The sequence below is a fragment of the Ambystoma mexicanum genome, chromosome 12, assembly GCF_040938575.1.
Source record: "Ambystoma mexicanum isolate Mex_15411 chromosome 12, UKY_AmexF1_1, whole genome shotgun sequence".
NCBI lineage: Eukaryota > Metazoa > Chordata > Amphibia > Caudata > Ambystomatidae > Ambystoma > Ambystoma mexicanum.
The window spans coordinates 285,672,264-285,694,731 of record NC_090936.1 but is presented as its reverse complement, the minus strand read 5'-3'; the positions used below and the strand labels follow the sequence as shown (position 1 = coordinate 285,694,731).

At 44.0% G+C, this 22,468-nt stretch overlaps 1 protein-coding gene across 4 annotated transcripts in view; it reads left to right on the top strand.

The window, feature by feature from the left end:
- The window catches only part of ABCC9 (ATP binding cassette subfamily C member 9), a 1,387,936-nt gene that overhangs the window by 1,225,881 nt on the left and 139,587 nt on the right, over positions 1–22,468 (top strand). For all 4 annotated transcript variants that reach the window (XM_069628445.1, XM_069628446.1, XM_069628447.1 and 1 more), the window contains 2 exons: positions 1,654–1,762; positions 9,753–9,856. In XM_069628445.1, the coding sequence (XP_069484546.1) occupies positions 1,654–1,762; positions 9,753–9,856 (213 nt within the window). The remainder of the gene's footprint in view (positions 1–1,653; positions 1,763–9,752; positions 9,857–22,468) is intronic.

Sequence of the window (22,468 nt, the reverse complement as noted above, 5' to 3'; positions counted from 1 at the left end):
TTAGACGAGATATCAGGCCTTACAAATAAATGTTTGGCACATACTTAACACATGGATTCCATTAAAGACCTTCTTTCAGCCAATCATAACGGTGTCCAGAATCTCTGGTACAAACTTCCTTTAAAACATTCTGACTTGAAAAGCAGCCTGACAGGCAGCACCAAACTGTTCTCTTCAGCTTTGTAAAGGCAGAGCTGAGCACGCGCAGTTCAATTCCCCAAACTAACATACAGCAAAGAAACAAATGAACCTGTAAAGGTTATTGTTTCAAGTGTTATGTTAATTAATTTGACCTTGCAAGTAACTTCTAGGTGCTATTTTTCCCCAAAATAAAACACATTTGCGTTTTTAGATTGACAACAGCATGTGTTAATAGCCTTGCATGCCTGTGGGGCGTGTGGGGACATTATCACTTGGGATAAGCTCCCTTAACTAAGTTACAGACCTCTTCTTGGCATCAGGTAATATCTTAGGGGCGGATGATGATCCCGCAAAAAATACCCCTCTCTCTGACTATAAGTCTTAAATATTAGTGACTTTGATGGCAGTTCTACAGAGATGTTCTTGGTTACACTAGAGTGGATGTACATCTAAGTAAACTCTTACATAGGCGTGTATTTGAAAGTTTCCTTCAAGATAACGAAAGACAACTTCCATTTAGTGGACCTTTGGGAGCAGTATTTGTGTGGGACCACTGCTCAGCCGCTGGGTCGAGACAGCCTCTTTAAAGTAATGGGTTGCTGAGGTTAGCACAAAGGTGAGCGTATGCCTGGTGGAGACTCTTCCTCCAGGTGAATTCCCTGTAGCATCGCTTAGGCCTGATGGATTATCTAGCACTGCTTAGGATGATGGGACGACACCAGGAGGCAGTCCCTATGCCTTGATTCAGGGAGATGTGTGTCATTCATGTATGAATGGGGAAGCGTGTGTGGCTGGCTGCGAACAATGCCAGATGCAAGCCCAGGTCCAGATGGGAAGAACGCAGATGGACTGCTAGCAAAACTGGTGGCTTGAGTAGCATCTATATGGCTATCACTCTCCACCAGGTCAGTGCACCCACCTCTGACTTGACCAGTGGCTTCCTCCAGTTGCTGCAGGAGTGAGGAATGATGAGGTGTGGAATGTGGGCATGTCGGAGCTTACCAGTGGTACTGATGATGTCTGCTTCACTTCTACATTGAGCAACGCGCAAGAGAGCGGCAGCAATAGGAACTCGCAGAAGATGGCTGCCTCCTTCTGTGACACTTCAAAATGCTCCAAAGTAGAGTTTCCAGATGATATGGGGGTTCAGGCAAAAGAAAACAAGGGGTGTTATGGTTTTACCAGAACTGCGATGGAAGTATGAGTTGGCAGTGCTCACTGCAAAATGTTTCTTAACTGCCTGTGTTTGTACTACAAATAGGATGTTTTATCTTTGAATTAGCAGGATAGATAGACATGGATTTTCTTTATGCACTTAATTTAATATCTCATAGATTGCGTATGGTGTTGCCTTGCCACCGCATGGATGGAGCCCTCCAGTAGACTGTGTAGCAAGTGTGGTAGAATCCATACTGTACCTGTATAGTCCCTTGTTTCTTCATGCTCTCTTTTACGTCTCTGCTTCATGGCATGGTCAACTGTAAAGTTTATGATTGTCTGTACTCTCAACAGGAAAGATTGTCATCGATGGGATAGACATTGCCAAACTGCCTCTACACACCCTTCGATCAAGGCTTTCCATCATTCTGCAAGACCCGATTCTATTCAGCGGCTCCATTCGGTGAGTGACTCTGACTGTTAGTTACTTTGAATTATCAGGCACAGACTTGCTTTTCTGGACATAGGGCACTTGTTTCCAGGGATCGCATCATTATCTTCCTAATTAAAGCATGCAAAGCATGACACTCTTTGATCTGGTGTGCGTTCACATTCGACAGTCCAATTCTAACAAACAATTGCATCATAAAATATATACTCTACTCAAAGGTACTGCAAACCTTTTCTCAACAGGTTGATGCTCAGTACTATGACATTCAATCAGTGGTCGAAGTGTACGAAAAGAAGGAGTTGAACTATGTTCCCTACTGGCCTGCAGCCACTCCCCACAAACCCCATTGCCACGACCCCTCTCACACACAATACCCCTCCACCCCCCAGACACTTGCACCTGCTGTTTAAGGGAACGTTCAGTGCAGTGCAGTTTCAACTTCTTCCTACACTTTTATTTTAAAACGAAACCATTCCGGAATGGTTTCTTTTTAAAATAAAAGTATAGGAGCTGTAAAAGGTTATTAAAAAAAGTGGAGGAGCACCGCTCCCAACCGCTCTCACTCACTTCGACCACTGCATTCAATATTTAAAAGAAGAGCTGGATGGAACCAAAGACAACAGTCCATTGAGTCATGGGAATGCCAGGAACCTATGGACATATACGCGCTTCTTTCAATGGCCCTCTTTTGGCACTTAGGTTTGGATATTTGGAGTAGCCCAGAATGAGCTCTATGAAGCGCTTTGCAGGAGCCATTTATTGTGATCCATGTGCGAATGGCAGTAATGGAATGCTGGCTGTCAAAATGCTAGTGACAGTGCTCGCTTTTTTTACAGGTTGGTCTGTACATATTTTTCCACCTTCTGCTAGCTAGATCCCTTCCAATGGCCCCCTATATGGGGATGGGGTTAAATGGGAATGTGCCCCACAGAGCATCTGGCGTTCTCATTGTAATGCCAGGATAAAGTCCTGGGATTCATTCATTGTAGAAGGGCTATCTAAAACATGAGGTGCTGTCCATAGGTTTGGTATGTCGGCTCTCTTGGGAAGTGGCTTAAAGAAACCAGGATAAATCAGCCAAGAGTTGGGAACTGGATAATACTAGACACATAGGAGCTCAAGTTCCAATGACCCATAACATAAATGGAAAGGGTAAAAGCCTTGAGTAAGGCTGTAACGCCTTCCGTTCATGCCACCGCTCATTGTCAATCATTTGTGTGGGGGAGAGGTGATCTGAAATGCAACTTGCGTTTCCGCTGCCTCCCTTCCTCTCTGCGATACAAATGCTCCAGCAATTGCACCATGTGTATTTTCATGTTGGAGCAAATGCTGACGGTCCCTATGGAGTCTCCTTGCTTTATGCACTAGCATGAAGCTGGTGGACCCCACAGGGATCCATTCTACCCGCCTGGAAGGCAAGGTGTACAATTACAGTTAAACTGGTCGGCGAGGGTTTAATTGCAATTGGGTACACTGCTTGCCATGCACGCATGGCAAGTCATGCTGCAGTGAAAAGTAAATGCCGCCTGGCATGGCAGCATGCCAGGCAGCGTTTACCTAGTTTGCACAGCAGAGTACAAATGTGAAGGGCAAAAGGCAGTGTACTTGCTTGTACATCGTCTTTTGCCCATAGCGTTTGCATATGTGCAGATTACGGAAATATGGCGATGGGGAGCGGTTTACGTTGCAGTGCAAACGTATTGGTTCCTTGCCATCAAATCACAATTTTAACCAACCTGAGCCCCATAGTAAACTCCTTTTTTGTGGCACTGATTTAAATTACACATTTACATTTTGAGGCCAATAGTGTCAGTACTTTGCCCACAGTCGGACAGTTTTCTCGGTTTTCTTGGTCAAGAGCCAGTCCATCATTAGAACCCTGGGTGGGTGTGGCAGCCAATGAGGTTGCTCAACACGCATGCTGAAACTTCTGATCCAAGCCCACGTTCTAGGCAAGCACTCTGCTGCTCTCACCCACCCACCATCTTCTCCCCCTCTCCCTGCTCTTACCTCAACCCCTAAATCCCTTGCTCTCATCCGCTCAAACTCACCACTCTTATCCCCATGGTGACACACCCCGCTGAGCCTCAACTCCTACCGCCCTACCCCTCGTGGGAAAGGAAGTGGGGATTCTGCAGAGCGCCCACCCACCATGTTCATGGTGGCCATTTTTGCTGAGGATTATTTTCTTTCTCTCGGACAGATGGTTGCATGCCCACCGAGGCCAGTTAACTAACCCAGGGTGCTAATAGGAACAATCACCCATTCTCTGGGCAGTACTAGTGAGTAACAGCCCGGAGACCCTTCTTAAAGCCCAATTGGCTGCTCCACAGGTATAGTCAGGGAATCCGTGATCATTTCTTAAGTATAACATTGGAATGTAGGCCGATCCATTGAAAAAGATGCAGTGGCTTCTCTCCCAACGTGCCAATGTTTCTCTATTATCGTTCCTTGTTTTAAGCATACTATTCTACTCTCATCAGGTGGATTGTTCCAATAGCAAATATTGGCCCCTGCTTCGGGGCCATCAAAGGTGGTAGCACCCCTTGGACCTCGTTAAAGGACGAGGACACGAGGACACGCCTAACAATACTGCATTAATCATCCTCCCAAGTCACAGGCCTCACCACCAACCCTGCTCAGTTCAGCCTGTCAGCATGGTTAGTATTTCTATAGTTGCTACAAGAACCTTAGTGAGTGAAGCCTGGCCAATGATGATAAATGAGATTATGAATGGATCAAAATATTCGAAATGAAAACCGAGCTGTTTAAAAAAAAAAAAAAAGTAGTGACTAGTGACCATCTTTTCCCCTCTGGTATCTGCTCATTCAGCAATGCTTTTATGAGCAAAGGAATGATTTGCTCTCCCATTAGGAGTGTACAGCTCACAACTTGCTCTGGACATGGGCTGTGATCAGTACTTTCAGACCACGTTTGGAGCAAACTGATTGGTTGAAGCTTCAGCCTTGGGTGCAGGGCAGAGGTAGGCAAAACAAGCAGATTACTTTTATAATCATAATAATTGTTTTTGGGTTATATTTGGCATTCCTCAGTTCAATGTCTCACCTCCTTCGCGTGCCAGCATTTGCTGTATCTAGGAACACTGCTGACATTATCTCATGCAATGCTAGACAATAATACTTCAACCCATTCTTACTCGAAGGAAGCAATGGAATGGTGAGCCCTGGCCATACACATTATGCCTGAAATTAAATCCCCTAATAAACTGAAATGTAAATGGTAAAAAACTGTTTTTGAATGACTAATTCTCTTCATTATATTGATGTTCTATGTTGACTGGTATGTTTAATAATTATTTTGTATATACCTTGATATTTGTTTTAATTCTGTATATACTTGAAAATAAATATATGCAACATGGTAAAAAAAACACTGTTTTTGTCAACTCTAACTTGCTCACCCAATGGTAGCGGGCATTTTTCAGGGGAAATATGCAGTATAGCAAGTATAATAGTAGTGAAATCTATACGTTAAATATTAGACCACAACTCACGCCTTATTTGCACGAAAAGTAAAAATAATGTAAATCGTACAAAATAGTCTTAATAAGTTTCACAGCTCGAAAAGGTAATCGAGATCTCTGCCCTAGAGGGATGTCGCGTGATGCAAGTCACAGAGGTAACATGGTATCTGCAAACCTATCAAAGTGTCTCTGGAGAAACAAGCAGTGGCGGCGCAGGGCCGGAATGCGGTGCTGTTGTAGCATAGCAGCCGAAGACTTGTGACTTGTTGACTCACCAAACTGACCTTCATGGGTCTGCTTTGGCCAGCTTCTTCTACTCGAGAAATCGCAAGCAATAGTCTTCGGACAGGCAGCTTGCTTCATCCTTGGAGGAGGTTGTACGATGAAGATGCAGCCAAGCTTCCCGCTCAGGAATCAGGCATCCCAGCGGCTTCTTTCTGGAGCCCTGCTGGATCTTTTGGGCAGGTGCCAGTGTAGAGGGTGTTGATTTTGGGTGATACATCTTGGGCTGGGCTTCTCTAATTGGCTTGTGGCTAGGCTCAGGTCATTCCTATCTGTTTGAGCTTAGGTAGGTCCAGTCTATCCCTTTTCATTCACACTCTTGGTCACAGAAGCGGCTCTTTATGAACTGATAAGGATTCCAAAAGTGGGCCGTGTGCCAATGATAAGTGATTCTGAATTGACTCAACTCTGTATACCCTCCTGGGTTGGTAGTAAGAAGGTGATTTCTCTTCACCATGGTTTGAGTGTTCAGTGCCCTCGAGTCCGCTCTGAGCTTCTTGCACAGTCTAAAGAGGAGAACGGCCTAGTTGGCAATGCCAGGTTCCTTGAGGCAGATTTCTCCTCTGGGATTGAACGGCTGGACAAGGGTCCAATGCGGGCAGTGAATGTCAGGGTCCAACTCCATTTGCTTACATGTGGGGGCAACATCTCTCAGACGTTGTATTCCTCCCAGTCAAAGGCCTATGCCTCACTTGCTGAGGGCCAGGAAAGCTCCCTTTAGGCAGTGTGAGAAAGAGATGCCCGGTGAACAGACTCCCCCCTATGGCCTCCAAAGGAAGTTGCTACCTGATTCCAATCTGGGCCAGTGAGCTCTACTGTCACACTGCCTAAAAGAGGTTACATGTCTTTGCATCGAAAACTTTGTATCGAGACATTTTTGCATCAAATGTTTTCCAACGAAAAAAAGTTCATTGAATGCATTTTTTAAAAATGTATTTACTTTTTATGGGCTCTGCCCCGTAACCCCCCGTTTTTTTAACCCTTAAAAACACACCTTAAACAAAATTAACCCTTTACCGCACAAAAATATACATTCGATGAACGTTTATTCTTTGGAAAAGATTTGATAGAAAAATGTTCGATGGAACATTTTTCTATGGAAAGACTGCATACCCCTAAAAGAGGCTCTTTCACTCTGCCTTCTCTTTCAAAATCTGTCCCTCTACCTAGATGAGACATGAACTATCCCACGACAACATAAGAGCCTTACTCTCCCAGTGAAGAGTATGAGCATTGATGCAACCTTGGGGGAGCCCAGTTTGGGCTACAAAGGCTAGTTCGCATAAACCATTTCTCTAATTATAATTGTGCAATATTTTACAGCAAACCTTTGAAAATTTAAAAGAGGAAGAAAGGTGCAGAACATTAAGCAGTAGAATGCAGATATGTGTATAGGTTCCAGAGGTGATGAAAATAGACCATTATGGAATTGTTGCTTTTATCCATTGATTGGTTTATGTTCCAAAAACTGGCCTTTTCACCATCTACTGCTAAAGGTCAAAGGTTTATGTTCCAAATATGGGATTTTTCACTATCTTCTGCTAAAGGTCAAAAGCAGTAGCATAATATTACTCTGTGCAACTGTGAAAGTTAAAATTAGTGTTAATCATTTCTTATGGCAAGGCATTTGGGCTTGTCAGTGACATAAAAAACATACTGTGGCGCGAGGCCCCACGGGTTCCCTTATAACCAGGGTCTGCAACGCCCATGATCCATCACTTTTACTATTCTTGTTAGGGTTGATTGGATTTGTAGTCCAAAACATCTGGCGAGCCGAGAGTTGCTTGTTATCATAGAAATGAACACCCAATGCCCTCTGTAATTGTATGGATTCTGTTGCCACTAGGCCTCGAGGGACTCTCATTGTAGGGCGGATGTCAGCTGTCTGCAGGGACTCATTTCCAGAATAACCTCATCTCTTTCTTGCTCAGGAAAATGAGGCCACAAGGCATCGACTGGGAGGACGTTGTATGTCAGTTCACGCACAGCACATATGACGATAAACTGCATGAGTTACTGACCCGTGTTCCCTGGAGAGTGTACTTTTGGGGCACACATTTAGGATCACTTCAACTTGTAAAGTGAAAGCCTTCTTTCCTGTAGTAAATATGTCTCTGCTGGTTATTCGAAGTTGTCTAAAGCACAGCATTTGCAGTGCATTCTAAAGTAAAACACGGTTGGCTTCCTGCTCCCACCTCAAGCTCATGTTCTATTGCTTCAGACGTTCTAGATAAGTCTAAATTACCTTTTTATTTAATTTTATTGTTTAAAGTGCTGACCTAGCTCGAGAGCAGCAGTGCGCTGTACAGGGTGTGGGCAGCCAGTGGATATCATGCCACGCTTTAAGCACAGACCTAGCTCGAGAGCAGCGGTGCGCTGTACAGGCTGTGGGTAGCCAGTGTATATCATGCTGTGCTTTAAGCACAGGCTTAGCGCGAAAGAAGCGGTGCGCCGTACATTGTGTGGGTAGCCAGCGTATATGGATATTGTGCCACGCTTTAAGCACAGGCCTAGCTCAAGAGCAGCGGTGCGCTGTACAGGGTGTGGGTAGCCAGCCTATATAAACATCGTGCCGTGCTTTAAGCATAGACCTAGCTCGGGAGAAGTGGTGTGCTGTACAGGGTGTGGATAGCCAGCATATATGAAAATTGTGCCACGCTTTAAGCATAGATCTAACTCGAGAGAAGTGGGGCGCCGTACAGGGTGTGGGTAGCCAGCGTATATGAATATTGTGCCACACTTTAAGCACAGACCTACCTCGAGAGCAGTGATGCGCTGTAAAGGCTGTGGGTAGCCAGTGTATATGATGCTGTGCTTCAAGCGCAGAGCTAGCTCAAGAGCAGCGGTGAGCTGTACAGGCTCTAGGTAGCCAGTGTATATCATGCTGCGCTAAGCACAGGCTTAGCTCGAGAGAAGCAGTGTGCCGTACAGGGTGTGGGTAGCCAGCATATATGAATATTGTGCCACGCTTTAAGCGCAGGCCTAGCTCGAGAGCAGTGGTGCACTATACAGGCTGTGGATCGCCAGTGTACATCATGCTGTGCTTTAAGCGCAGACCTAGCTCGAGAGCCGTGCTGCGCTGTACAGGCTTTGGGTAGCCAGTGTATATCATGCTGCGCTTTAAGCAAGGGCTTAGCTCGAGAGAAGCAGTGTGCCGTACAGGGTGTGGGTAGCCAGCATTTATGATTATTGTGCCACACTTTAAGAGCAGACCTGGCTCAAGAGCAGTGGTGCGCTGTACAGGCTGTGGGTAGCCAGTGTATATCATGCTGTGCTTTAAACGCAGACTTAGCTCGAGAGCCGTGCTGCGCTGTACAGGCTCTGGGTAGCCAATGTATATCATGCTGCGCTTTAAGCACAGGCTTAGCTCGAGAGAAGCAGTGCGCTTTACAAGGGGTGGGTAGCCAGCATTTATGAATATTGTGCCACGCTTTAAGCGCAGACCTGGCTCGAGAGCAGTGGTGCGCTGTACAGGCTGTAGGTAGCCAGTGTATATCATGCTGTGCTTTAAGCGCAGACCTAGCTCGAGAGCCGCCTTGCGCTGTACAGGCTCTGGGTAGCCAGTGTATATCATGCTGCGCTTTAAGCACAGGCTTAGTTAGCTCGAGAGAAGCAGTGCGCCTTACAGGGGGTGGGTAGCCAGCATATATGAATATTGTGCCACGCTTTAAGCGCAGACCTGGCTCGAGAGCAGTGGTGCGCTGTACAGGCTCTGGGTAGCTAGGGAATATCGTACCGCGTTTTAAGTGCAGACCAAGCTCGAGAACAGCAGTGCTTTAAACAATAAAATAAAAGGGTGATGTGTACCTATGTGGAAAGTCTGACGGAATACAACATGGGATTTAAATGGGAGATGGAAGCCAACAATGTTTTTACTTTAACAAGCACTGCAGATAGACACCTTGGAATTTTTGAAGCCTGTCACCACCTCTCTTAATAGCATTGGGTAACCTGACTGGCACACCAGACGTTCATCAGGCTCACGCAAGCAAGTCAACGATTTCTTGTTTTGGGCAAAGTATGGGCTTTTACAAATCCACCAGCACATCTGTTCGTATTCTTTGAAAGGATCGCACTGGAATGCTCTTAAAGATGGCCTGTGAAAACGCACAGGAACACATCAACTGTGAAGAATGTATTGGCGCGCAGTTCCCTGCCAGAATCCGCACTACATTTGGACATGTGATTGCGAAGCGCAGGGCCCCGGTGCTGACTGTCTTCCCGCCTTCTCCGCAGGTTTAACTTGGATCCGGAGTGCACGTGCACCGATGACAGGCTCTGGGAAGCTCTCGAGATTGCGCAGCTGAAGAATCTGGTGAAAGCGCTGCCAGGAGGCCTGGGTAGGTGTCGGGATTGGGAGCAGCGCGCAACTATGCTGTAATCACCCTGAGCTCTAGTGACGTGTTTCAAAACGAATTGTGTGTGCAAATGTAAAGTGATCATAATATAATGGAAGAGTACCATAGCAATAATGTTATGTTGATGTATACCGCGCACAGCTACCAGCCAAGGACAGTCTCCAATAATCCCAGTGTTCGGGGGCAGACAGAGGCTATAAGGTCCTGCCAGCAATAGTTCTGGTGTTACCACCCTTGTCTTTCCGAGCTTAATACAGGTTGTATTGCTATTAGTACCCCAAGCCTCCATATTGGGGAGTTTGTGGGTTCAGGGATATAACCCCTGTCTTTCCTGAATGCCGGGTTTATTGCTAGTAGTGCCCAGAACCTCCATATGGGGTGCTTTATGTATTCTTTTTTTTTTTTTAAATGAATTTAGGATTTCCACAGCTCCCATGCCCCGATTTCCTTTAGAAACAAAATACAAAACAAAATGGCTATGATTTGAAATAGACAATGGCTATTTGTCCATTTTGTAAAGTAGCAACTGGAGCGTTCCAAGTGCCAGTTGGAATTACCAATTAAACGATCTCAGACCCAAATAACTGGACAGACTGAAAGAATATGGCAAAATACCACTTTATAATCAGCTCACATAAAGTAGGGAAACCTGGTGAACAAACCAATTGCAGCTCACACACTCTCGGTATTATATTGATTATACAAAGACTTTATAATTCGATGTATGTCGCCTATGACATCATCCTATGTGGTAGATAGTAAAACCTATCGGTTGGAGGGATTGGTAAAGGGAAAATATATGCCTTTATTTCGCTTAGGTTTTAGTTACATAATTGACTGCCCCTTTATCTGGTAGGCACACCTCAAACTACCTCTAAATATGTATAATACAGATTAATGGCAGAATAACAGCACCATTGGCTTCTGCAACTTTATATAGTACACTGCTAAATTGGCTCTCATGATTGGTTGGCAAGACGGTGTGCTGTTCATTTGTCAGTACAGTGATCTTGCTTCAGTGGTACATGCCAACTGATATAGTTGTCCTCCTTACTCGATTCTGAATAGGGGAGGCCACATTTATATAGCATAATTGGTATGCTGAGATACATGTATGCCTCCTCCTCCAACAGATTCTGCTGGGACTGATGGTGGAGATGGTGGTGACACTGGAGTTAATACTGGGGCTAGGAATGATGGTAGGAATGATGGAGATGATGAGAGGCTGGAAAGAAGAGGAGCGTGCAAGAGTGATGAAGGAGGAAAGTGACCAAGAGAAGCATGTAGGGGTGTAGGAGGAAAGCGATGAGGAGAGCACATGTGTTGGGGGAAGGTTGGTGGAGCAAGTAAGAGCTGTTCAGGAGTCAAGGGAGGATAAGCATGCAGATCAGAAGTTGGTGGAGTATAGACCTACATCAATACTAGTGTAGGGGGCAGGAGGAGAATGAGACACTAAGACCAACAATGTTGCTAGGCAGGCCCATGAGTCTTTCAAGAGGTACACAAAGAACAGGAAGAATTTGCCCCTTTGCCCTTATCTTTTGGGCCACTGATTACTTTAACATGTTTTAGAGGGGTTTACAAACAGATGCTCAAATGGTTACATGTACCCTGTGCCAGGAGTAAACCACAGATGTTATGATCTTGGTCAGCAAGTAATTCACTCAGTACAATGGTCCAATTGAACCGCGTGCAGTGCTGCCACAGGAAGGTGTAAGACACTCTCTGCCCACAACTTCACACAAGTGATAAGGGGCAAACTGGCTACTCATAGGACACTAGGCAATCGTGGCAATCCTGTAACTGAAAGTGTGTTTGTTGCATGAGTGATTCCTGTGAGTGATTCATGTTCCAGCAGCAGATATGTGATAGCCACGCACAAAAGGCCCAGAGCCATTCCAGGCAGCATTCTATGATATGTGGGCTCCAGGGTCATTGTCTGCAAGAGTAGGGATATGAATAACATTGCCTGACTGCTCAAAACATGCTGTTTATTGTGTGGGCAGATTATTAGCTGGAGAAAAGTATTGAAGATGGTGAGATTAGCCTGTGGACTTCCTCATTTTATGAAGGACCATTAAGGTCGAATTTGAAAATGCTGACAGTGTTTTTGTGATTACACTAAACCTAGGTAGCATGCATTTTTGTTATGGGGAGGTGGCCTCCTGATGTTTCGTTTACTCCTTTCCTTAATTCCTAAAAATGAAAAAAGATTAAAACTTACAAATAAAAGAGAAAAAGCAAACCAAAAAATGCCCTGTTAAACTTTATTAAGTGTAGTTTGGTATGGTGTCATAATTTGGTTACTGAAGCATACAGATTGAAGTGAGGGTAGACATTTGAAGGGCAGATGTTGCATTTCAGGAATTGAGAAGTCTATTAGTTCTTTCTTTTTTTATGGGTTCAGGGATATACCCCCTGTCTTTCCTGAATGCCAGGTGTATTGCTAGTAGTACCCAGAAACTCCATATGGGGTGCTTTATGTATTCTTTTTTTTTATGAGTTTAGGCTTTCCACAGCACCCATGCTCCGATTTCCTTTAGAAACAAAATACAAAACAAAATGACTATGATTGGAAATAGACAAGGGCTATTTGTCCATTTTGTACGTAGCAACTGGAGTGTTCCAAGTGCCAGGTGGAATTACCAATTAAACGATCTCAGACCCAAATAACTGGACAGACTGAAAGAATATGGCAAAATACCAGAGCCCTTCCAGGCAGAAGTAATCACTCACTGAGGGGATTTTTATATTCGTGTTATCCTATTTTTTACAGTAGGTGGAACATTTGCACGTCTATGGTGAGACACTTCTAGATAGTAGAAGTTATCTTTCCAGACACAACAGAGACTAATAAATAAAACTTTTGATTTATGTTAGGGAGTGGAATGCAGACATATGGAGAAATCAGTCAAGTGGTGCATGTTGTGCCTCCCATTTACTGGATATGTGACTACCCCAAGGGTCCTGAATGACCTATGAAGAACAGGACAAATCTATGCATATTATAAAGAACTCTTCATAGGAAGCATTTGTAAACAAGTTCGATAAACACTTATCCGGAGGACTAAAAGACCTTAGTTTTCTGATTTCAAAAATCCAGTGGCACAAACAGTAAATAGAGATATGTATTTGCATAGAATTGTCATAAATACATCACATCGGGTAAAAGCATATCTCATATGAAAATTATTGTAAATGGGTAGAACGATGACACGATTACACCAAAACAGCTGAAATGCAAAAAAGTGCATGAAGTTCTTAAAGTGCTGTAATATAAAGTGCTAAACAAAATCACAAAAGTGCAAAAATTGCTAAAGCGCATGTGGTAATTGTAAAAGGTAACTGGCGTGGAGGTGCATTCAATGGATGGTGCTCTCACACACAGTAGCTTCACAGCTGATCAATAGGCCAACTAGTGTTTAACAGTCACAAGTTTGCAAAAAACATAGGTCACTAATGTACACTACTAAGTATACATCAGCATCAATTGGCCTGTGCAAGAATGAACTTGTATGGCTCCAATGGTGCACACACTAGTTTCAAAGATCACTACTGTTGCTTCTTCCTCAAGCCCTCACTGTACAACTACAAAAAGAAATATCCAAGCATGGAGAAGTCATCAGAAAACAGAAAATTACCCCAAGCACCATGTTGCTGAGGGCGAACTGATTCCTGGGAGGCTGTTGCTGGGAATGTTAGTCTCATTCTTGTGTGTGATGATGCTTCATATTTTCCAAGCATCACTGAGTGCCCAGATTGGTGAGTGGTTTCCCACGGGACACCTTTTTTTTGGCACTGTGTGCAGGTGCAGAGATGCAGCTCTTGATCTGGAATAGAATAATTGCACGCAGAAGACAGCCACTCTGGGCCCATGGTAGCTTAAGTAGGTGCCATTGTCTGTAGGACAGAAGCAGGAGGAGAGGAAACATAATGCTCTGCAAGGCACCCAGCTTCAGTGGGCCATTCCTCTGCCGACATCTCAATGACCCATTCAAAACTTGGATGTGTCTACTGGTCAGTTGCAACATGGCCGGATGGAAAACATTTCCACATGTACCAGACTCAGCGATTAGGGTAGGTGGGCTTTTGGCTGTCAGTAGTCAAGTGCCAGACACAATGAAGCCAGTGATGCAATTATTACATTAGAAGCACCGGTAGCCACCTCAACTGATGTTTCAATGCTCTCAGTCCCAGCAGGTGTAGTTGATGGGCTACTTCTTGTTTCTACCTGTTCCGCCCAGGCAGGTTGCATGCTGTTCTCTCACACGCAAACACCCTGCCACTCATTCCACTGCCTGAGTGATTAGAATAACCCTGCAAAAAGGTTTCCCAGTGCACCCCTAACACTCCACCCATTCATTCAAAACATGGTGATACATTTGAGAGGAAATGAAAGTGATCATGCATGTCAGTGCTTGCATGCAACCGAGTTGTGTGTGATTGAGCTGTCAATTAAGCCACCAATCCCAAAGATTGTTCACCTTCACTCAAATGTATTAATACATTAAAATGGAAATGTAGGTGATTATGTGTGTCAGGTATTGCTCTCAATCAAGTGGAGCATGAAAACAAACAATCAATCTGGCAACATGCAAATCCTTCCCCCGTTCAGACATGTGGTGTATTGTCAGACACACAATCACCTTGCCACTAAAGCCACTACTTGACTAATCAGTAACACTTAAAAACATGACTTTCTCAGCATGCTCCAACAACTTTTCCTCTTTGCCCCAAATGTTCTATTTTTTAAAGGAAATTCAAGTTCTTGATTCAGCTATTGCGCTCAACAAAGTTCATTCAATCAAGCTACTGCAGCACAAATTATGAAAGCAAGTTTCCTTAGCAAAGCATGTAAGCCTGAATTTCTTTAACGAAATTAGAATCGTTTCAAAGTGTTCACAAAAAGTACAAATTATGTTCTGATCACCAATACCTAAAGCTTCTGCCCAAGCAAAAGCAAAATGCTCCACCTTGTGAAGATACAGCAACAGAAACTCTCCTTGCCCTCTGAAAGATTCCCAGTGACCAATGAAGAACTCCAAAAGCAAGTTTAATAGGCATGAAAATCTGGCTACCCAAACACGATTGCCTGAATCGCTTAAAAGTTTGAAATATTTGGCGGATCCATAAGATAATGGAAATTCAGTTGTTTCAGGGTTTGGCCAAACCTACACGCCAGGCTTACTAGGGCATCCTGCAAACCAATCTAAGCATGAAAATGTGCATTTAACATTTGGATAAGGAATGCCATCACCAGTACGGTGTTTCTTCATCATGCATTACTGTCAAATATTTGTCGGTACTATTCATTTCAACTCGATGTGTCAATTCACCAAAATAACAAAGGGTAAGAAGTGGAGGTGCAGATCACAAGCTGCACTTCCAGCCCCCATGATCCACTGCTCACTATAACTTCTCTCCATGAACCATTGCAAGATGAATCAAACCAAGCTTAGACATTGGAACCTCAGGTTACCATGGCTGAGTACAATGATTGCAGTCTCTGCGATGAGCCTCTGCAGGCTAAGTGGCGTGGTGAATTCTGCACTACAAACCAGCATTACACAAACAATCAATCAGTCCAAGACTGGTCAATAGTCAACAATCATACAGTGAAATAAAATATGCAATAACCCAAAATCAATCAACATAACCCAAGACAAACATCAATTGTAAATTCGAGTTACCCTTTATCAGCCATAAAAGGTGTAGGTACAATAGATTTTCAGCAAGGCATAAAGTAGAAAGGGATATGTTAACCTAAGAGAAAAGTTATGTTTAGCCTCAAGTGAAATAATGAACAGTAAGATAACTGATAGTGGGGCATGTTGGGGACATCATGCTGAATATGTATGTGTGTACTAAATCTGTGAGATTTGGGGCCGGTGCTGTCGGTGAAACTGTCTTCTCGCTGCCAGTGTAATATTGGCCCAACATCTACTGTTTTAAACTTTCAGTGCTCTAAACCTGAAACTCACCCTTCAAAGACCTTATGTACTTCTCTGTACATGGAAAACATATTTACATCGTTCCATATTCTTTATAACAGACCTTCTGTGTGTGTTTTTGGTATTAATTGTATGTCAGTATTTGGGCATGTATGGCTTTCCTACAAATATACTACATTCCGAAATGCCTTTATTAGGTTCCAAGTAAGTACATTTCTGTGATGGCCCCCACAGAAATCCAGGTGAATTCAAACGTGGAAGATCCCTAATACCGTGGCAGCCTTTGCAACTGATGCATATAGAAAGAGTGCTGTGCCAGGACATCTGCACACATTCCTGCCTACCCCGACCACAGACCCCGCTTGGTATTCAGCTTGACACCTGCTCTGCGGTGAAATTGCTGTGCTATGACTGAACCCATGTTCAAGTATTTATTTTGTTCTAGAGCCATTGTGTTGGTTCATTGTTCTAGGCCAATATTTAGAGTTGTCTTCTATTGCAAGTGGGTCAGAGAGTTGTTTGGCGTGGTGGCATTGTTTGTACCTAGAGTAACACAGTGCAGGTCATCATTAGGGCTTTAAAAAAATATGTTAGGGCTATTGAGCCAAAGTAGTATGGAGCAATATGTTGGATGGCTTCAAGAAAGCTGTGTTTGTTGAACACTTATCCTGCACAGGCGTTTCATTTGGGAGACCTAAACCCTCCATCCTTCTGAGGTCAAATTATTGCATTCTTGCATTTCACAATTAAAACACCTGACATTGACTACAAATGACAGATTACCCCCTCGCTGTATGTTTCTGTAACTTTTTTGGATCAAGACTTTTATGTTATTTATCAGCTTATTGAAGCGTGATGATCAATTGCTGTTATAAGAAACAATGATACTTTATCTAACATTAGGTATTATTTGTAAAATGTAATTTAAATATTGTTATGTATTTCTGTATGATCTTATTATATTTGCAACATTTCAAAAAACAATAATTTAAATTAAAAAAATGACAGAAGATGTCAGTACACAGCCATATATAAAATGCACACACCAATCGCTTTTTTGTTTTTGTACTATCACTACAAATAAGTAGGCCACATTCACGGCTAGCCAAACTTGACCCTGCCTACTGTGCCTTCACTATTGATGTCTGAATCATCCCTGTCTACTCTGCTGTTTAAACACTGGGTGTCCATCTTGATTCTAGCCTATGCATGACCCACCATGTCAACGCAAGTGCATCCCCAGCTGCACATACCACAAAACTCTTGAATGCATCCAAACACGTCCTCTCCTCACAAGACGTCTGTCCATAGCCAGAGCAGTAACTGGCTCTCGGCTTGACTACTGCAACTCTTTTCTCACTGGCTTTCAGAGCATAACCTTAAAAAGCTCCAGTCTATTCAGAGCAATGCCATCCGGACATCCATGAACCTATCCAGATGTGACCATGTCTCAACTCATAGAAAAGCTGCTCATTGGCTACTTGCCAGAGAGCGGATCAACTTTAAAATACTCTCCATCACTCATTGCTGCCTTTCTAACTTTGTTCCAACTTACCTTTCACAGAGAATCTCTAAAAACAACTCGTAAAGACCTAATAGGCTAATCTACGGCCACAGAATTACTAGCCCGCACTTCAGACGCACTAGAGCCGGGGCTCTATTTTCTCTGTCATTGCTGCACGATTGTGGTACAACTTACCTGTGCACCTACGCTCTGAGGCCTCATACTGACCTTTCAGAAAACAATTGAAAACTATCTTATACCGCTGACATTGTTCTGGCCTCTCAGAAAACATTTGAAAACGACCTTACTCCATTGAAACTGTACCTGACATGTACCTTGTAACTAACTATCCTCCTCTTGCTTACATGCACCCTCCCCGCCCCTTACTCCGATTCACAACCAGTGCCTTGAAGCCTGTGGGTTTTGTGCTTGTAAAAATAAATAAATAAATGCATAAATGCACTTTATATGCTGTGAAGCAAATTTTATTGAATCTTGCTATCTCTATACAACTAGAATACCTCAGATGTGTGGAATTAATCCAATATGTGCATTTCATAGTTGTAATATTGAATTTATAGTGCATTTAAATTAGGTTGCATACAACCTATTTAGCCATATATTAACAATAAGAATACAACTTTTTAACATGTTTTAAATAAAGAACAAACCTTAAAAAAAATCACAAATTCCTATTATTCAGAGAAGTCAAGAACTCTTGGGATTCTAACAGGTCTGAACGCAATGTTGAAGAAAGAAAAACAAAGATTAAACTTAGAATTGTTTGTGCCACTAATAAATGTTCACGTGTGATCGAGCATTTGAGCAAGCAACGTGGGTGCTTGATTAAATCAGGAGTATTCAAAGGCCTTTTTGCGCTTAAAAATGGAAATACATTGAAAGATCAACTGATTCGCTTATTGTGCAAAAATGACATAAGAAGCAGCATCTTCACGGTCGCATGCTGGTCGCCCCAATTTGTGGACACCACCCATGTGGAAGCGTGGATGCTGGTTTGCATGCAGCTTTATGATTAAAACAAAGCTCTTTGAGTATGGACACATCAAATGGACACCAGACAAGCACACCGTTGTGTATGGCATAGGTTGTCCGTCCAAACTGCTATGACTGACAGCACAGTCAATGCCACCATGTGCAAACACTGCTCAAGGGTACTTTTGAAGCAAATAAATGCACTGCTTGTTGAAAACTATGTGTGGAAAGGGATCAGGAAATCGACATATCCGTTCAGCGGGACAAAACGGGAAAACCAATTGAAACAACGCTAAGTGGACTAAAGCAAAGATGCATCCAGATTCAGTACACACCGCCACGGGCTGAATTTGATTTCAGTTAAGATTTTTCATATTGAAAATGTGCGCGAGGACTCAAATGGAAGATACCTTGAATACTAATTAAACTACAAGCCCCCTTTTTAGTTTTTGAAAAGGAGTGTGGGAGCCCCTCTACTGAGAACGACATGGGTCAAATACTCTGCTCTATGGAATTTCTTTCACTCAGCAGGGTCTGCAACCACGATTTAACTCACTGCATCCTTCACAGGGGACAACTGTTCATTTGCATATCAGTCTTTGTCCCACCCACAAGCAGGCTTGGAGTGTCCTATTGGGAACTCTGGAAATTTCCCGGTAGGCCTCAGCACACTGGGCCTCTTTAGTGTTGCATTTCAAATTTTCCCATAGGAAAAAGGCTGAGCTTGGTGAAAATGTGTGATATGGGGCGACTTTAAAAATAATTTCCAGTGCCTCTTTTGGTTCCCAGTCCACCCCTGCCCACAAGGGCAGTCCAGCACCGAAATGATAGGCAATTCCTCTCTGAACAAGATATGATATGATATGGCATTTGTAACGCGCCTATACACAAGTGTTTCAAGGCGCGACGAGGCAGGGAGGGGGGAAACAAGGGGAGACAGAAAACGATCCTACAAGGTCAGGTGTCATTCAGATCGCCCAAGTGCATGGGTGGAGGGAAGGGAAAAGTGCAAGGGGAAAGGGAGGGGGGAAGTGCAGTACACGGTAGTGGAATAACAGATAAATAATAGGGCCAGACTGGTGGCAAGTGCAAGGTAAGTGCAGACAAGTGCTGGTAAGGTTGTATACGATTTGTTCGTTTTACAACTGTTGACAATTGACCTTTTCACAATTGACCGAATTGTGAAGGTCAATTGTACCATATATGTGGGGGGAAACCCCCCAAAACCCCCCACCCAACGCCAAACCCCCCAAAACCCATATATATATATTACCAAACCGATATATATATATATTCGGTCAATTGTGAAAAGGTCAATTGTGACCCTTTAAATTCGGTCAATTGTTCATTTGAACAATTGTAAACAAACAATTTGGGTAATACCGCTGGTAAAGGGGGGCTGTAGGGATACAGAGACAGTCCCGCAGTGCAGGGGTTGCCAGGGAGGCAGTGCAAGTGGAGAGCGGCCCAGTTGCAGGTTGAGTGCAGTTACAGTCAAGAATTTAGCAGGGGAGAGGGGGGGAGAAGGCAGAAGCAAAGAGGAAGGTTTTGAAGTGCTTCCGGAACCGGAGATGGTTCTCCCCAAGTTTCAGGGAGGCAGGAAGGCTGTTCCAGAGGGAGGCCCCTGCCGCGGAGAGAGATCTACCCCCCAACTCGTTTCTTGGAGAAGCGGCTGACCCTGAGGGAGTTGGAGACGGATGAGCGAAGAGCTTGAGAGGGAAGATATTTAGGAAGAGAGAGTTGAAGGTATTTAGGCCCCAGGCCCCAGAAGGCCTTGTGGACATTGCAGAGGGTTTTGAACTTAATCCTCACTGCCATTGGGAGCCAGTGTAGAGATTTCAGTCCTGGAGAGATACGATCCCTGGGCTTGATGTCACGGACAAGTCTCGCAGTCCTGTTCCGGATAAATTGCAGAGGGCGGAGAGTAGAGGCAGGCAGATTTAGATAGAGGATGTTGCAGTAGTCCAGCTTCGAGAGGACCAGGGCTCGGGAGACAGTGAGCTTCTGGGGGAAGGAGAGGAAAGGAAGAATACCTCTGAGGAGGAGCAGCTTGTAGTGTGACTTCTTAGAGACGTCAGATATGTGAGGAGAGAAGGAGAGTGTGGAGTCGAAGATGACCCTGAGGTTTTTTGCCTTGAAGGTAGGGGCAGCAGGAGGGCCAAGAGAGGCCAGCCAGTGAGTAGCAGGGAAGGAGGGAGTGGGTGTGCCGATGAGTAGAATCTCAGTCTTACTGGCATGAAGGCCGAGGTCATTGGTGGCACACCATTCTTGGATAGCAGACAGACAGTCAGAGATGAGGGAGGGAGGGGAGGAGGCCGAGGGTAGCCTGAAAATGAGCTGGGTATCATCCGCATAGCACTGAAAGTTGGGGCAGAGAGCGGCGATGCGGTGGGCAAGGAGTGCCAGATATTGGTTGAACAGCCAGGGAGAGAGGTTAGATCCCTGGGGGACACCACAGGTAGAGAAAAAGATGTCAGAGAGGAAGGACCCCAGTTGGACCTGGGAGGGTCGATTGGAGAGGAAAGAGGTCAGCCATGCCAGAGCCTGACCAGTGATACCCAGGTTATCACAGAGACGGTTGAGCAGGATGGCATGGTTGACAGTATCAAAGGCAGAAGAGCGATCAAGCAAAATGAGAACACACCGAGTGTTGGAGTCAAGGTTCGAGAGCAGGTCCTCACGGATGTTCAGGAGAGCAGTTTCCGTGCTTCTGGCAGCTCTGAAGCCAGACTGATGGTCATGAAGACCAGCAACTCCAGAAATGTGTTTCAGCCTTGTTGGGCCTCCTCAGCAAGGTTAAACTGAGCCTCTCTAAGGCACTGTGAGCAAGGGGTCTGTGTCTGACTTACCCTTGGTTACTTAGAGTGAAACCCCAAGTTTTACAAAATTGAAAAGGAGTGTGGGCGCCCCTCTTCTGAGAATGAACATGGGTCAAATACCGTGTTCTATGGAATTTCCTCCACCCATGACAGTCTACAACCACATTTTAGCTCACTGCACCTTTCACAGAGGAGAAATATTCATTTGCATATTAGTCTTTGTCCTATCCACAAGGGTAGTCCAGACCTTTTTATTGACACTTTGATGATCCATTCAAGCGAATTGCTACCTGTAAAATGTCCAACCTTGAGGACATTTGTGCAGTCATATAAATCAACCATATTATCTCTATCATATGGGAATACACAGCCCAAGATCAACTAGTAAAGCGCTATATAAACTAAATAAATACAAAATACAAAACTAGTATGAATCTCCACATGCCCTTCAAATCCACCCAACATGGTGTTTTAGATATACTATTGTTGAAATCCAGTCGTTTGTCTCAGGCCAGCCCCAAGCTTTGATGACACCATGTCTTTCCATGGATTCCATTCCATAAAGATTCTGCACACATGGACATTTACTCTCTGCCTTCCTGAAAACAGGTGGCCCACACACTCGGAAATCATTCCTTGCATTCAAAGTAATCAAACGATAATAACAAAAAAAATGAGGTTTCCTTTACAAAAAGAGCACAGTTTCTTTACTTAGCGTTATTAGCTGAATTTGTTTATAAAATACGACATAGGATTACTACCTCGTTTAATCCCTTTTCAGACTATAAAATGTAAATACCATGGGGTCACACGATAGGACGAGTCTAAAGCAGATGTTGGAGTATTAGTATTATCTGCTTTTTTGGAGGCCCACACTGCCCAGTGAAAGGTGATGGGTTTGCTGTGAGTGATGCAGGGAAGATCATAACAATGAAGTTGTCGGGGGAGGTGAGCACTGGTTTGGAAAATAATTCTCTGGGGTGGAAATCATAAAGCATTCAGTAAGATTCTGTCTATTTTGATGAAATCTGAGATTATTATATCAGAAGAAGTTGAAATAGAGACCCGGCTTGTTGCAGACTTATTGGTGTTGATGCATGACTTTATTGTGCAGTATAGGTAGTACTAATAGCCTTGGCACAGTGGCACTAATTGTGGCATGAGAAAACCAAAAAAGGGCTCGACCAAAGGGGGTGTGAATTTGCAGTGATTCATATTTTAGTGCAGAAGCACTTATAAGCCACTGAAGGGATACAAAAAGTGGAGGATCGGCATGGAAGTAACACTGCAGAAAATCATGGTGGAATTAAAAAGCAGACAATCTATG